This window comes from Hylobates moloch, unplaced genomic scaffold (assembly GCF_009828535.3).
Source record: "Hylobates moloch isolate HMO894 unplaced genomic scaffold, HMol_V3 SCAFFOLD_3, whole genome shotgun sequence".
Classification (NCBI taxonomy): Eukaryota; Metazoa; Chordata; class Mammalia; order Primates; family Hylobatidae; genus Hylobates; species Hylobates moloch.
In genome coordinates this window covers 45,424,594-45,441,930 of record NW_026652278.1, presented here as the reverse complement: position 1 = coordinate 45,441,930, position 17,337 = coordinate 45,424,594, and the positions used below count along the sequence as shown (strand labels likewise).

Below are 17,337 nucleotides of genomic sequence, written 5' to 3'. Positions count from 1 at the left end.
TGGCTCCAGGGGAATGGGTAAGTTGAACTGGCAAGCAGCAACCTGCCCTCACCATAGGCCTGTGGAACTCTGGCAGGAGAACGCTCCTTAATCACCATGGAAATCAAGTTGGCAGGGAGAGCTGCTTAGAGAAGAGGTAGGGGCAGCAAGCCAGCTGATGTGGAGCCCAGATGGTTTGGTGCGGGAGGATCAATAGTGAAGTACAGCCAGGGATGGCCATGCCCTTAGGCTTGACTTGCTCCTAGGAGACTTTAGCTCTAGAGGAACTGTTGGACCTGATCTCCGAAAGACAATCTTGCCCATTAGATGGGGCTAGGCTGACCTGAGCACCAGCTCAGGCCATGCCTGCTTGCAGCGCAATCCCAGGTATCCTGGGGCCCTACACTATAGCTTCTGTACTGGTGGACTGTGCCTGACGAGTGCAGAGCTCCAGTAGGGCAGCCTCTACAACCACCAGCCTGCCCACTCCTTCCCCATACTACAGCTTCCCTCAGGCCCTTGGCAACTGTCCACATTGTTTTGCTTTGCTTTGCTGGTGCATGTCTGCATGGGGTGGGTTTTGCAGTCCGCCCACCCTCCCCCGACCAACCACCATTGCAGACAGCCTTGGTGGGCACAAAACCAGCCAGCCTTACCTCCATCAGTGCCCCACCCTTGTATTAATATTGCACAGAGAACAGCGGATCTTCCCCTTCCCTGAGTGATCACTCCCACTTTCAGTGCAAAGAGAAGGTACCCAGACCTGTGCCAGCCAGCACCCTGTCCCCAGGCCAACGCCTCCTCCAATGCGACTGTGCACACAGTCACCAGCTGCATTGCCTCCACCAATGTGGTGAACACCCACAGGGAGGCAAGCACTCTGGCATCTGCTAATACTCTGCTGCAGCAGCCATACCTTGGTCCCACCATCACAGTGGGCTGCTAACCTTGAGGAGCCAGAGAACAAAGTTGGGGCCCACTACGAGTCTTGCAGAGTTACAGCATGCAGACCAGGAGTTGGGAGCTAAGTGTTGGCCCCCTACAGTCTTTCAGAAATGAAGCCAGTTGGTTGAATCAACCTTATGCCACAATCAAACTCTCAAGGTCATCAAATAGGATAAAAGGGGCAAAAAATCCAAAGGTCAGCAACCTTAAAGAGTGAAGGTAGATAAGCTCACAAAGACGAGAAGAAATCAGTGCAAGAACCCTGAAAACTCAAAAAGCCAGAGTGCTTTCTTTCCTCCAAATGACCACATTACCTCTCTAGCAAGAGTTCTGAACTGGGCTGAGATGGCCAAAATGACAGAAATAGAATTCAGAATATGGAGAGGAATGAAGAACACTGAGCTTCATGTTGAAACCCAATCTAGGTTTTTAGCTTTCTAAGGAACACTGCACAGGGAACACTGCACGGGGCTACTGCAGGTTTTTAGCTTTCTAAGGAAGCTAAAAATAATGATAAAACAAGGCAAGAGCTGACAGACAAAATAACTGGTATAGAAAAGAACATAACTGACCTGAAAGAGCTGAAAAACACATTACAAGAATTTCATAATGCAATCACTAGTATTAGCAGCAGAATAGACCAAGCGGAGGAAAGAATCTCAGAGCTTCAAGACTGGCTTTCTGAAATAAGATGGTCAGACATGAATAGAGAAAAAAGAATGAAAAGGAGTGAACTAAACTTCCAAGAAATATGGGATTATGTAAAGAGACCAAATCTATGAATCATTGGTGTCCCTGAAAGAGATGAAAAGAATAGAACCAACTTGGAAAACATATTTCAGGACATTGTCCATGAGAGCCTCCCCATCCTAGCTAGAGAAACCAACATTCAAAATCAGGAAATACAGAGAACCCTAGTAAGATACTTCACAAGAAGATCATCCCCAAGATACATAATTGTGAGATTCTCCAAGGTCAAAATGAAAAAAATAATGTTAAAGGCAGCAAGAGAGAAAGGTCAGGTCATCTACACAGGGAAATCTATCAGACTAACAGCAGACCTCTCAGGAGAAACTCTACAAGCCAGAAAAGATTGGTGGCCAGTATTCAATATTCTTAAAGGAAGTAAATTCTACCCCGAATTTCATATCTGGCAAAACTAAGCTTCATAAGCTTAAAGAAGAAGAAGAAGAAATAAGAATCTTTACAGACAAGCAAATACAGAGGGAACTCGTTACCACCAGACCTGTCTTACAAGAGCTCCTGCAGGAAGCACTAAATATGGAAAGGAAAGACGGTTACCAGCCATTACAAAAACACACTGAAGTACACAGACCAGTGACACTATAAAGCCACCACATAAACAAGTCTGCAAAATAACAAGCCAACATCATGATAACAGGATCAAGTATACACATATCAGTACAAAACTTGAACATAAATGGGCTAAATATCCCAACTAAAAGACAAAGAGTGGCAAGCTGGATAAAAAACCAAAACCCATTATGCTGTCTTCAAGAGACCCATCTCTCACATGCAATGATGCATACAGGCTCAAAATAAAGGGATCTACCAAGGAAATGGAAAAGGGCAGAAAGCAGGGGTTGCAATCCTAGTTTCAGACAAAACAGACTTTAAACCAACAAAGATAAAAAAAGAAGAGCATTACATAATGGTAAAGGGTTCAATTCAACAAGAAGATCTAACTATCCTAAATATATATGCACCCAATACAGGAGCACCCAGATGCATAAAGCAAGTTCTTAGATACTTTCAAGTAGACTTAAGACTCTGACACAGTAATAGTGGGGGACTTTAACACCCTACTGACAACATTAGGCAGATGATACAGACAGAAAATTAACAAAGATATTCAGTACTTAAACCCAGCACTGGATCAAATGGAGCTGATAGATATCTACAGAACTGTCCACCCAAAAACAACAGACTATACATTCTTCTCATTGTCATCTGGCACATACTCTAAAATTGATCACATAATGGGAAGTAAAAAACTCCTCAGCAAATGCAAAAGAACTGAAATCATAACAAACAATCTCTTAGACCACAGCACAATCAAATTAGAAATCAAGACTAAGACATTCACTCAAAACCACAGTTACATGAAAACTGAATAACCTGTTCCTGAATAACATTTGGGTAAATAATGAAATAAAGACAGAAATCAGGAAGTTATTTGAAATTAATGAGAACAAAGATACAACATATCCAAATCTCTGGAACATAGCTAAGGCAGTGTTAAGAGGGAAATTTATAGCACTACTGATTTATATGCCCACATGAAAAACTTGGAAAGATCTCAAGCTAACAACACCACAACTAAAATAACTACAGAACCAAGAGCAAATACACTAGCCAAAGCCAGCAGAGACAAGAAATACCCAAAATCAGTGCTGAACTGAAAGAGATTGAGACACAAAAAAACCATTCAAAAGATCGATGAATCCAGGAGCTGTTTTCTGGAAAAAAAATTAATAAAATACATAGACTGCTAGCTACACTAATAAAGAAGAAAAGAGAGAAGATCCAAATAAACACAATAAGAAAAAACAAGCAGGATATTACCACTGACCCTACAGAAATACAAACAACCATCAGATAATATTATGAACACCTCTATGAACATAAACTAGAAAATATAGAATAAATGAATATATTCCTGGATACATACACCCTCCCAAGACTGAACCAGGAAGAAACTGATTTCCTGAACAGACCAATAATAAGCTCTGAAGTTGGGTCAGTAACAAATAGCCTACCAACCAAAAAAATCCCAGGACCAGACAGATTCACTGTTGAATTCTACCAGATGTACAAAGAGCTGGTACCATTCCTGCTGAAACTATTCCAAAAATTTGAGGAGAAGGGACCCCTCCCTAATTCATTCTATGAGGTCAACATCATCCTGATACCAAAGCCTAGCACAGACACAACGAAAAAAGAAAACTTCAGGCCAATATCCTTGAACATTGATGCAAAAGTCTTCAATAAAATACTGGTAAACAAATCCAGCAGCACATCAAAATCTTATCCACCATGATCAAGTAGGCTTTATCCCTGAGATACAAGGTTAGTTCAACATATGCAAATCAATAAATATGATTCATCATGTAAACAGAACTAAATACAAAAACCACATGATTACCTCAATAGATGCAGAAAAGGTTTTCGATAAAATTCAATACCCCTTCATGTAAAAAACTCTCAATAAACTAGGTATTGAAGGAACATACCTCAAAATAATAAGAGCCACCTGTGACAAATCCACAGCCAGCGTCATACTGAATGGGCAAAAGCTAGGAGCATTCGCCTTGAAAACCAGCAAAAGACAAGGATGCTCTCTCTCACCACTCCTATTCAACATAATATTGGAAGTCCTGGCCCACTTGGGCAATTAGGCAAGAGAAAAATATAAGGGGCATCCAACTAGGAAGAGGAAGTTGAACTACCCTGTTTGTAGATGGCATGATCCTATATCTAGAAAACCTCACAGTCTCAGCCCAAATGCTTCTTAAGCTAATAAACAACTTCAGCAAAGTCGCAGAATACAAAATCAACGTGCAAAAATCACTAAATCACTAACATTCCTATATACCAACAATAGTCAAGCCAAGGGCCAAATCAGGAATGCAATCCCATTCACAATTGCCACAAAAAGAATGAAATACCTAGGAACACAGCTAACCAGGGAGGTGGAAGATCTCTTCAAGGAGAACTACAAAACGGTGCTCCAAGAAGACAGAGATGATGCAAACAAATGGAAAAGCATTTCATGCTCATGGATAGGAAGAATCAATATTGTTAAAATGGCCATACTGCCCACAGCAATTTATAGATTCAATGCTATTGCTATTAAAACATCATTAACATTCTTCGAAAAACTAGAAAAAACTATTTTAAAATTTATATGGAACCAAAAAAGAGCCTGAATAGCCACGGCAATCCTAAGCAAAGGAACAAAGCTGGAGGCACTAAAACAGCATGATGTTGGTATAAAAACAGACACATAGACCAATGGAACAGAATAGAGAACTCAGACATAAGGCCACACACCTACAACTATCTGATCTTTGACAAAGCTGACAAAAACAAGCAATGGGGAAAGGATTCCCTATTCAATAAATGATGCTGGGAGAACTGGCTAGCCATATGCAGAAGATTGAAACTGGACCCCTTCCTTATACTATATACAAAAATTAACTCAAAATGAATTAAAGACTTAAGTGAAAAACCCAACACTATAAAAACCCGGGAAGACAACCTAGGCAATACCATTCTGGACAAAGGAAGAGGCAAAGATTTCATGACAAAGATACCAAAAGCAGTTGCAACAAAAGCAAAAATTGACAAATGAGATCTATTTAAAGAGCTGCGTAGCAAAGGAAACTAACAACAGAGTGAACAGACAGCCTATAGAATAAGAGAAAATTTTTGCAAAATATGCATCTGACAATGGTCTAATATCCAGCAACTATAAGGAACCAAATTTACACACACACAAAAAATCCATTAACAAGTGGGCAAAGGACATGCACAGACACTTCAAAAGCAGATATCCATATGGCCAAAATTCGCATGAAAAAAAGCTGAACATCGCTGATCATTAGAGAAATGCAAATCAAAACCACAATGAAATCTCACACCAGTCAGAATGGCTATTATTAAAAAATAACAGATGCTGGTGATATTGAGGAGAAAAAGGAGTGCTTACACATTGTTGGTGGGATTGCAAATTAGTTCAAGCATTGTGGAAGACAGTGTGGCGATTCCTTAAAGACCTAAAATCACAAATGTCATTCAACCCAGTAATCCTATTACTAGATGCATACCCAAAGGAATGTAAGTTGTTCTATTATAAGGATACATGCACACATATGTTCACTGCAGTGCTATTCACAATAGCAAATACATAGAATGGACCTAAATTCCCATCAATGATAGACTGGATAAAGAAAATGTGATACATCTACACCATGGAACCCTATGCAGCTATAAAAAAGAATGGGATCATGTCCTTTGCAGGAAAACATGGATGGAGCTGGGGGCCATTCTCCTTAGCAAACTAATGCGGGAACAGAAAACCACATATCACATGTTCTCACTTATAAGTGGGAGCTAAATGATGAGAACACATGGACACATAGAGGGGAATAACACACCCAAGGGCCTATCAGAGGGTGGAGGGTATAGGGTGGGAGAAGGGAGAGGATCAGGAGAAATAATGGGTACTAGGCTTAATACCTGGGTGATAAAATAATCTGTACAACAAACCCCTATGATACAAATTTACCCATACAACAAACCTGCACGTGTACCCCTGAACTTAAAAGTTAAAAAATAAGAAAAAGAAAAAATGCATGGGAAAAAGCAAGAAAAAATTAAAATATCAATTACCACCTGACCTTTCAATGATGAAATTAGACACTATTACTCACCAGAAATTAATCTCATGGGGGAATAATGTAAGCGTATGGATGGTCTCAAGCTCTTGTGTGTGCACACCCACTTCCCCCACCAAACAAAATCTGTAAGAAAAATTCTGGCCTTCAGCCATTGCACATTTCCCCTTTTCTCTCTTACTCCTTTGAACTCCTAGCAGTACTATGGGTAACTGAGGTAATCAGCTGGAAAAGGCCTGAAGGAGCCAAATGGAAACTTTGTATTGCAAAGGGCAAAGACTTCCTTGTTTAAGAGGTGGGAGGGGAATAAAAGGATAGAGTCAAAAGTGAAGAATGTGAATGGAAGGTTGAAGAAAGGAAAGAAAAAATGACAAGCCTACATGGCTGATTGTCAGAGAAAGCTTCCGTGGGTTATTAAGAGAGCAAAGAGAGGATTCGAGGGAGTTTTCATAAGAGGGCCAAAGAAGGAATGAGAAGAGAGCTTTCCAAAAGAGTTGTTGTGAATGATAAATTTTGGAAATTCTTTAAAGTTCTATAAGAGATACCAGTAAAGATTGGAGTTATTTTAAACACTGTTTGTGGCCAGGTGCAGTGCTCATGCTTATAATCCCAGCACTTTGGGAGGCCAAGGCAGAGAGATCGCTTGAGTCCTGGAGTTCAAGACCAGCCTCAGCAACATAATGAAACTCCACCTCTACAAAAAAATACAAAAAATTAGCCAGGGATGGGGTGGAGTGTGCCTGTAGCACCAGCTACTTGGGGGGCTGAGGAGGATTGCTTGAGCCGGGGAAGTCGAGGCTGCAGTGAGCTGAGGTCACACCACTGCACTCCAGCCTGGGTGACAAAGTGAGACCCTGTCTCAAAAAATGTATACGTAAATAAATACTTTTTGATTGCTGGATTATATCTTTTTGACTGCAACAATATGCCAAGACTGGGCCACGAGAGACTCTTGATTTATTCAGATAATAGCGGTATAACACTTACAGCAGGTGTTCCTAACACTGGATTCATGGAAGGAATTTAGGTTGCCAATAAATCCTGATAATCGTATGCACTTTTTGTGTTTATGTATACATGTTTTTTTTAATAAAGAGAATCTTTATGTTTATAGCTTTCATCAGATCCTTTAAAAATTCATGACCTTCTCTTTAAACAACTGAAAGGGGCTTATGACTGTAATCCTAGCACTTTGGGAGGCCAAGGCAGGAGTTTGAGACCAGTCTGGGCAACATAGCAAGACCCCGTGACTACAAACATTTTTAAAAATTAACCGGGAACAGTAGTGTGCACCTGTAATCCCAGCTACTCAGGAGGCTGAGGTGAGAGGATCACTTGAGCTCAGAAGTTTGAGGCAGGCTGCTGTAGTCGGCTCTGATCATGTACTGCACTCCAGCCTGGGTGACAGAGTTAGATTCTACCTCTGAAAAAAAAAAAAAAAAAAGAAAAAGAAAAAAAAAGAAAAGGAAAGGAAGAGAAAAGGTACAAGCTCAGGGCAAAATAGTAAGTGAAGATACATAACTATAGAAGATAACTGATTTCTAATTGTACTGTACAAGCTTACTAAGCTAGTCCACATCCATTTATGTTTCCAAAGAGATTGAATATCACTGTATTCATTCATTTCCTCCCCCTAAGTTCCTCTCCTGATTTCCTTGGTATTTAAATTTACATTTGGAGATTAATAAATAAAGTAATCATGAGAGTGCTAAATAAAGTAAGGAAAAGGGTCACTAACATTTTCTGGAATTGAAGAAAGAGGGGGAAAATTAGAGTTAAACCTGAGTGCAAATCAGAAATTTACTATAGTTTGAGAAGGGCATCATGATAGACACTGAAACAAAGGAAAGCACAGCATAAAATAGTGGTTAGAGTATTAGGGTTATCAAACTGATTAAATGTCCCCCGTCAAGGTACATGGAAAGATATTTTCAGTAATTCTGCTTCTAATGAAAGAGTTAATATATCATACTTGTTACAGAAACCTTAATTCAATGCATAACAGACTAAGAATCAAGTTATATTAACTGGCTAAACATTTAAATTATGGAAGGCAAATAGCTGCAAAAGGGAGGAACTGAGAACCACAAAAAATCTGCCATTGCTTTTCTGTTTGTTTGAACCACCTACTCAAGTGCTTTATTCAAATTAAAAATGGGATGCACAGAAACAGCTCCCAAGTCTTTCAAAAAACACCTTCTTTCTTCACCTGCCTCTTTCCTCATTTAAGAGTACACCCACAAGAATGCACCATTATCTTACCCAAGACAAACTTCAATTCAGAGTCTTAGGAGAAGGCCGTCAGCAAATATTAGTCTCTAGGGTTTCCTGAGCAGAGTACTAGGCATATTGTAGGCATTCATTAAACGCTTATTATTAAATGAGTTACCAAACGAAAACATGAAAAAACATTTTTTACCCCACTGCTGCAATTGTGGATATGGATATGCGACATTAGGAACAGCACTAGGATTGGGAGAGCAACACCAGGGAAATCAGAAACTGTCCCCATACAAAATACTCCTCTTATCTCTTGCAGATAGCAGGTGTTCCCTTAGGGTGGCTTGAGCCTTACAGGGCTGATGCTCTCTCCAGAGGTTTTATGAGGAAGAGGGAAACAATGCCTCATCAAGGGGATCCATCAAGGGATTTGGGAGAAAGGAGGGTGTGGCAGGCAGAAGTAATGCCTCTACCACAGACATCCATGTCTTAATCCCTGGAACCTACAAATATGTTATGTCAATGGAAAGGAAGATTTTAGGTTGCAGATGGATTAAAATTATGAGTCAGCTGAAACTGAGATGGGCTAAGTATCTTGGATCACACAGGTGGGCCCAATGTCATCACAAGGGTGAGGTAGAAGAAAAGGTCAGAGTGGAAGAAGGATTTGACCTGCTGTTGCTGGCTTTGAAGATGGGAGGGGTCTCCAGCTGAGGAATGTGAGCATCATCTAGAAGATGACAAAGGCAAGAAAATGGATTCTCTCCTAGGGCCTCTAGAAAGGAATGCAGCCCTGACCACACCTGGATTTTATTCCAGTGAGACCCATTTTCGACTCTGACCTCCAGGACTGTAAGATAATAAATTTGTGTTGTTTCCTACTACCAAGTTTTTGAGAATTTGTTACAACAATAATAGGGAATATAAGGTGGGTGAAGAGGATGGAAGGACTTGAGAGGCAGGTAGACTGGTTTTGTCATTATTAGCTGTGGGGATTGAAGGAATTTATTTCATCTCTGTGAGGCTTTGTGTGCTCATCACTATAGAGTTAAAACTAACAAACTCGTAAGACTGCTTTTAAAAAATATATATTTAAAATAATCTATTTAGGGTTTATCTTTACAACTAGATACATTTTTAATTTAAATTTTTTCTATTTTTAAATTGACTTCACTTTTTTTTTTCAGAAGAGTTTTAGGTTCATAGCAAAACTGAGAGGAAGGTATAGAGATTTCCAATATGCCCCCTACCCTCCCACATTTCTACCATAAATGACAATGTTGTGTTCTGTAAAATGATCCTCAAGGTACTTTGAGAAGTATATGAATAGTGGAATATGCAAACTTCTAAGTCTGGATGATAACTTACTCCCTTTCAGGTTTTGCAGCCAATGTAGACTTCATGACTTCAGAGTTGTAAATATAGTGAGATAATTTCAACATCCAAATTGTAACAAAATCATTGCTAGGGTTTGGAGGTACATTGTGTTCAAAGATTTTTATTAAATTTTGTGATCTTGCACAACTTTGATTAGGCCATTTTGTGGTTAGGACAAATCTATTTTTATTAACACATCAAATTTTAAGAAATAAGTAGATTTCAAATCCACTTTTTCGGTTTATTAATAAATTACGAGAAAGGCACAAGAGGAAACCTCATAAACAAATGTTTTTTTTTTAAAGGAGTATTTATAAATCACAAAGTGACTTGATGTGTAATATATCTAGCTTCAAAGTATATAAACAAGATTATTTCCCTGTTTTCTTTTTCAAGCCAACTTACAATTGAGTTCAATATCACTTAAAGACAATAACTATTTAGATTTTTCAATGCTTTTACAAGGAAAAAGTAAAGTCTTCTAAAGTGACCATGATGTGCTTAAGTAAATATTTTTCCCAAAGGTTCACTGTATAATTTGACTTGAGAAGATATGAGTAAAACATAGACCTGCTGCAATATTTTAGGAAATAATTTACTATTTCATCTGATTTTGGAAAGCCCTTTAAAATATACAAAACCAACTGCAATTTCCAACAACACCACTTTTTCTAAAGGTTTCACAGCTTGGATAACCAATAGGGCTGATGAATCAGTTCGTCAACAAGCTCAGAAATCCCAGGAAAAAAAATGGACAACTCACTGCTTTTTCTCCTGTATCTGCCCTTTGCTTCGTTGTCCCCTAAATGACTTCACTACTGAGTTTACGGATCAAAAGACTTTTTCTATGAATACTCACTTCCATTGAAATATGCAGAAATTTTCAGAAAAAGTCAACATTTACTTAGTATAAGGAGCTTTAAGTTTGAACTAGTAGAGTGATCAGCAGGTTTAATCTAACCCTGAAAAACAGCTCAACTAGCTGTCCTATTGCATGTACTTATCTCTCTCCCCCAGAGAGCTCAGCTGGCAGCAGTCAAAACCAAAGTGGAAACTTAATAAAAATGAAAATTGTGGTAGCAAAATACACTTGCAAGGTTAATTTGACATATTGCAAAATTTTGGGAAGTTATAGTGGTTTCTAAATATCTACAGTACTGATCTAGAAAAACCCCAAAGAAACAGCTGCATTTGGAAATATAACCTGCCTTTCTGAAGAGAAGACTCAGATTATCAAGGTTTGTAAGACTTGAGATGCTAGAATTTGGAGATAACATTGGTGAAAATTCTATGCACTTCTTGTTGAGAAACAGCAGGACCATAAAACCCATAGAAGTTATATTTATGTGATGGGCAAACACATATTTGCTCCAAGGATCACATAGTTAATTTCTTTCACTAGAGAATGCAAAGAATAAAGAAGTAACATCAGTTCTGTGAGCCTATTAAGAAAATTGTTGTGCTTAGACCACTGGATTCTTTGATTACCTGTGAATGTCTCCATTTTTGGCATTTGGTAGCAATTGGCTGAGGCAAACCTGGCAAAATGTTTTCCAGCTGCTGGAAGATTAACTCTTGCACATCCTCAATGCTGTGTTCCAAGTATGTAACTCCAAATGGGACAGTGGTGTGAATCACGAGGGAAGGCCCAATTTCTGATGACTCTGTGGCATAAGAGGATCATAAAGATGCATCTTAAAGTGGGTAGCAGGCAAGCATCTCTCAGGATTTCAATTCAGACTTAAGAATTTATCACAATAATCAAGCAATAAATGGAGGAAAAACTTATTCTAATCTTTAAAGCATAAATTAGGCATTTCTGAAATTCAAAATCAAACTTCTCTGAAGAGGAAGACAGATTAAAGAGAAGTTTTAGTGAAAAATTGTCAGATATTGCTAAAGAACTGGAAGAAAGGGTAGAAGTGCATTTAATATGAATTGCCTTGGATATAATTATATTCGGGTTTGTCTTCTCTCATTCACAAAATTGCTAACTCTTTGGGGCAGGTCCGTTTTTTAATACAGAGTCTATATTCTTCATAAATTCTGACAACAAAGTATATATTCAATAAATACCTGTCTCATTCAATTAATGCTTAATGGGTTGAAATATAATTTGTTGAAATTACACAAATGTCAGAACAAAAAGAAACCAAGCTCCTCTCTAAAAACAGGCTTGTCCTCATAATATTCTTCTCTATGTTTTAATTACCATTTCTTTATGTTTTAATCAGCATTAAAAATAAAAGTCTGTCTCATTCAAAACATGAAGCAACTTTCCATTTTTGTTTGCCACTGATTTTTCTGCTGTCTGTTCATAATCACAAATAATGAATATCTGCTTTGTATCATTCACTCCTTAGTAGAATATAGAGCAATCAAATAAAATCTGAGTTGAAAGAAACTTAAGTAACTGAGACATTAGAAAGCACCATCTTGGAAGAATGTTAACAAGAATTTGTCTGCTATTATTTGTTTGAATCATGCAGAAGAGAAAGCTGAGGGGAAAACAATGATAGATGTGAAACATATGAATATAATATGAAAATTGGAACCTCCCCCTCCTGAGAGAAGAGAATATTAAAGTGTGTAAGGCACTGATAGATGTCAAATCTGATTCTGGAAATTCTTTAACTTGGGATTGTGAAAGGTAATACAATGATCTATTTGAGTTACAGCAGTACAATTGACACAGGAAAGAAAGAGTTGACATAAGCCACTTACTCACTGTGTGCCCGCTTAACCTCTTTACATTTCAGGTTTTTTTTTTTTAATGAGAATAAGTTAGTAGCCACCACATAGGTCTATGATGTGCATTAAATAACATAGTACACATGAAATACTCAGCACAGTTTCTGACACAGAGTAGGTGCTTAATAAATGTAAGCTATGGGAATGGAAGCAATAAGCCAGAGACACGGGTAAAGCTTCCTGAGTGTTGCCTAAATTATAGGTGTGAGTCATGTTTTGTCAAAGTACTTCATTTTTCCATTGCACTCAGCACAAGGAACCCTGGCTTATGAATTTTATGGCAAAACACAAGAGAAGAGAGTCCCAACGTGCTGCAAGCTTTTTAAAGTGCAGTGAATGCTTCCAAGGAGTTTCACATATACGAGGTGAGGGACTTGAATTCAGAATTTGTGCAGTAAATGCAATGGTAAGCTGGACTGTACAGTATTTTCACCTCACAGTAGCTGGAACAACTTGAAAGAGGAAATAGAGGGGCCATCTCTTTGAATGTTCACTGTGTAATCTGTCGGTGAAGACTTTACAGGTTCTGTACAGATGGAAGGACCCAGGAGTGGAAAATCTCAATTTCTTTCACAGAATACTACCACAGTGAGAAATCTATTGCATATTGCCTTAGGAAGTTTTATTTACGTTATCAGTTAATAAATTCAGGGAGGCTTGTTCACAGTGACGGGGTATCAATGCCACCCCTCTTCCATATAGTACCACATCTTCCCAGCGACAGAGAAAACTACTAGGTCAGCATTCTGAAGCAGGGAAGTTGAGGCTCTGAGTTGACTTATCTATGTCAGGCTTCAAAGGAAAATGAATGCTAGCTGCATGCTGAGAATTGGGAGGTTGCACTGACCCAGCTATTTGTTCTAGGGGGAACTTGTAAAGTCACTAAGACCAATGATGGTGTGATGCCAGGTTTCTCCCATTTACATTAACCATCCACTTCACAGAGAGCAATAAAAAATGAAATTTAAGACCTAAAGTGAAATAGTTCTTGCATAACAATGAGAGAACAACCTGGCTACTTATTTTTATTGTAATTGTACATTTATTTTGAAAATTTAGATGAAAATTTGAATAGCTACGACTGAAAACAGTAAGTTCTGGGGAAAAGCTCCCCCAACCCTCAATTAGAGTGTATTTTCAGAAGCTGAAGTCTAAAAATACAAGAGTCAAGCAGAATTTAAACGTGACCAAAGTTTGAAAATAGAGCAGTATAAAAAGCCACAAATATGTTAATAGGATTTAGAGCATAAATTCAGCATAATCATTATTCCTTGGTCACTGGGAAGTTAATGATGCTATTTTTCTTTTTCTTTTCTTTATTCAGTTTAACAAGAATATCACCTAGCTTTTGGCATTTTAAATGTAAAGCTCACAGTAAGTTGACAATTATTTCTCTACTTTGGGAAATCAATGGCTATAGAGTCAGAAGATAAGTATTTGAACCTCTGCATCCTTTAATAGCCCTGTAATCTTGGACAACTTAATCTCTCAGGCTTCACTTTTTTCCATCAATTAAAAGGGAGCAACACTAATGACCTTACAAAGCTGCCATGAGGATTAAATGAATTACTCACATAAAAGCCTTCCTTCAAACATAAAGTGCTACACAAACAGAAGGCATTCCTAGGTAATATTCTTGTTTTCACCTCTCTGCTGTTGAAAGAGCAGCTTTCGAAAGGGATAATAGAATTGACTTCTCTCAAAGCATTAAGACTGATCATTACATCAACACCCCAGTGACAATGGAAGACTATTCCTGGGTAGAGGCAGAGCAGGATTTGATTTTTTTGTGTGTGTTTTGTAAAATATACATAAAATTCACTGTTTTAACCTATTTTACGTATACAGTTCAGTAGCATTGAGTATGTTCACTTTGTTCTATAACAGTCACCATCAAGCTGCTGGTTTTCAAGATGCCTGTCTAGTGACATCAGATGCCAGTTCTTTTCAGAAAGATCAAAGTTACCTGTGAATGGACAAGTTCCAAATGAAAAACTGACAGAAGAGATCCAGGACCTGACAGAGTGCCCAGGGGAAAAAGCTGAGATGCAGAAAAAAAAGCAGCAAGGGTCTGGCAGAGGTTGACCCCTGAGGAACTCACAACCCTGTGGTAAGGGGTAGTGGGAGTGCTTCTCTGCTCCCTTCACCCCTGCAACAATTCACTGACTGTCAAACTGTTGGGGAGCCCCTCTGCCCTCTGGATCATGGGCAATGCTGTCAGTGGTGACTTGGGGGAATTTTCCAGGGACAGAGAACCAGGTGGCCAGCTCATGTTAAGCATGCCTACACTCCCCCCAGACCTGAACTGACATCGCTGAACTGAGCCATGCTGGTTATGCACCTGTGGTGGGACACTGCCCTGCCCAGGGAATCTCTGCCCTTGAGTAACCACACCATGAGATTCCCCACAAACATACCCCACAACCCACTCTGTCTCTGGCAAACATGGGGCTGGTGGGTCCCTGTGGAGCTGTGGGAGCCCTGGGGATCTCACCCTTGGTGGGCTGCCTTGAAGGGAATGGGGAGCACAACCCACTAAAGTCTCCCTTGGGACAAAGGAAATGAAGGAAGTGGCACCAATCGGTGAAGGGGGTAGCACTGATGTCTAGGAAGGGTTGTGGAGAGGGAGTCATCCACTGCTTGCCACCTTTAGCCACTGTTGAGGATGCAGTAGTGGTTCTCCTGGCTGGGGGCTGGTATATGTGCACCTGGAGAAAGCACTTATCGCACTTTTTGTAGTGAATCCACACTCACTGAAAGTGAGCCCATGCTGCTTGGGCTTGCACAAAGGGCAGGGCCCAACACCCTGACCCTACACAAAACAGCAGCATCCTGGCAAACTGGCATCTGATGTCACTAGACAGGCATCTTGAAAACCAGCAGCTTGATGGTGACTGTTATAGAACAAAGTGAACATACTCAATGCTACTGAACTGTATACGTAAAATAGGTTAAAACAGTGAATTTTATGTATATTTTACAAAACACACACAAAAAAATCAAATCCTGCTCTGCCTCTTCCCAGGAATAGTCTTCCACAGAGTTGTCTTCTCTGGACTGGGGGAAGGGGCTCTGCCCCAAGCCCATCTCGGTGGTAGCTGCCAAAATGGTGTATCAGTAGCCCATAGCCACATTGCAGCTAGGAACCAAAGGAAAAAGTCTTTATGAACTGAAGGCTGTGAGCCTTGTGACATGGTGCGATAGGGGAAGCAGCTGGCATTCCTGCCTGGTCAGGATGAGGAGCTGGTGCACTTCCCCAACTGCTCCTTCCCCAAAGACCTCAGCATGCTCCAACAAAATCTCTTCCCCTCTGTATCAGGGCAGGTGCTTCCGCTCATCATCAATCTACCTGTAGGTGGGCCAGCTCTTACTCTTAAGTACCACCTACTGGACTAGAGCTTGAACTCCACCACCAAATAAAACACCTGCTGCCAGAAGGGCTGAGTGCTAGTGTATGTGATGAGACTTCCACACCCTCAGCCAAGCAGTAGATAGATGCTACAACAAGCAGCATGTGAGAAAGCCACCACACAAAATCTATCCACAATGAAGGACCCATACAGCACCTTGGTCCTCTGAAAGCACCTGGAAAGGACGCCAAATGATCATACACAACATACAACATACCCTCAAGATAAAAAAGGATTACAAAATGTAAAAGTCCTATCCAAACGACAGAAAATTGAAAAATAAACAGTGACAGCTCCCTCATATGAGAAGGAATCAGTGCAAGAACTCTAGTAGCAAAAAAAAACCTAGAGTGGATTGACACCTCCAAAGTATTTCATTTGCTCTGTAGCAATAGGTCCTAATGAAAAAGTCTGAAATGGCAGATAAATAATTCAAAATATGGAGTTTAAGGAAACTCAATGAGATCCAAGAGAAAGTTGAAATCCAATACAAATAAGCTAGAAAAACAATTCAGGCTATAAAAGATGAGATAGCTATGTAAAAAAAAAAAAAAAAAAAACCCAAACAATTAGAACTTCTGGAATGAAAAAATTCATGGAAAGAATTTCAAAATACAGTTGGAAGTTTTAACAATAACCTAGACCAAGCAGAAGAAAGAATTTCAGAGCTTGAAAACTGGTCTTTCAAATTAATCCAGTCAGACAAAAATAAAAAAGAATTTAGAAAAATGAAGAAAGCCTTTGAGAAATATGGGATTATGTAAAGTGAACAAACATACAACTGGTTAGTATTCCTGAGAGAGAAGAAGAAAAAGAAAGCAACCTGGAAAACATATTTGAGAGAGTAATTCAGGAAAATCTCACTAACCTTGCTAGAATCATCAACATCCAGATATAAGAAATTTAGAAAACTCCTGCAAGATACTACATAAGATGATAGTCACCAAGGCCTATAATTATCAGACTATCCAAGGTCAACGCACAAAAAAAAAATCTCAAAGGAAGGTACTGAAAAAAAGGGATAAATTACCCGTAAAGGAAATACCATTAGACTAACAGCAGACTTCTCTGTAGAAGCCTTACAAGCAAGAAGAGATTGGGGGTATATTTTTAGCTTTCTTAAGGAAAAAAAAGTCAGCCAAGAATTTTATACCCTGCCAAACTATGCTTCATAAATGAAGGACAAATAAAGTTTTCCCAGATGAGCAAATGCTAAGGGAACTCTTCTTCACCAG

General features: G+C 39.2%; 1 protein-coding gene across 1 annotated transcript in view; it reads right to left on the bottom strand.

Annotated features, from left to right (window-relative positions):
* The window catches only part of RNLS (renalase, FAD dependent amine oxidase), a 307,643-nt gene that overhangs the window by 19,345 nt on the left and 270,961 nt on the right, over positions 1–17,337 (bottom strand). The window contains exon 6 of the mRNA XM_032137393.2: positions 11,430–11,605. Within this exon, the coding sequence (XP_031993284.1) occupies positions 11,430–11,605 (176 nt within the window). The remainder of the gene's footprint in view (positions 1–11,429; positions 11,606–17,337) is intronic.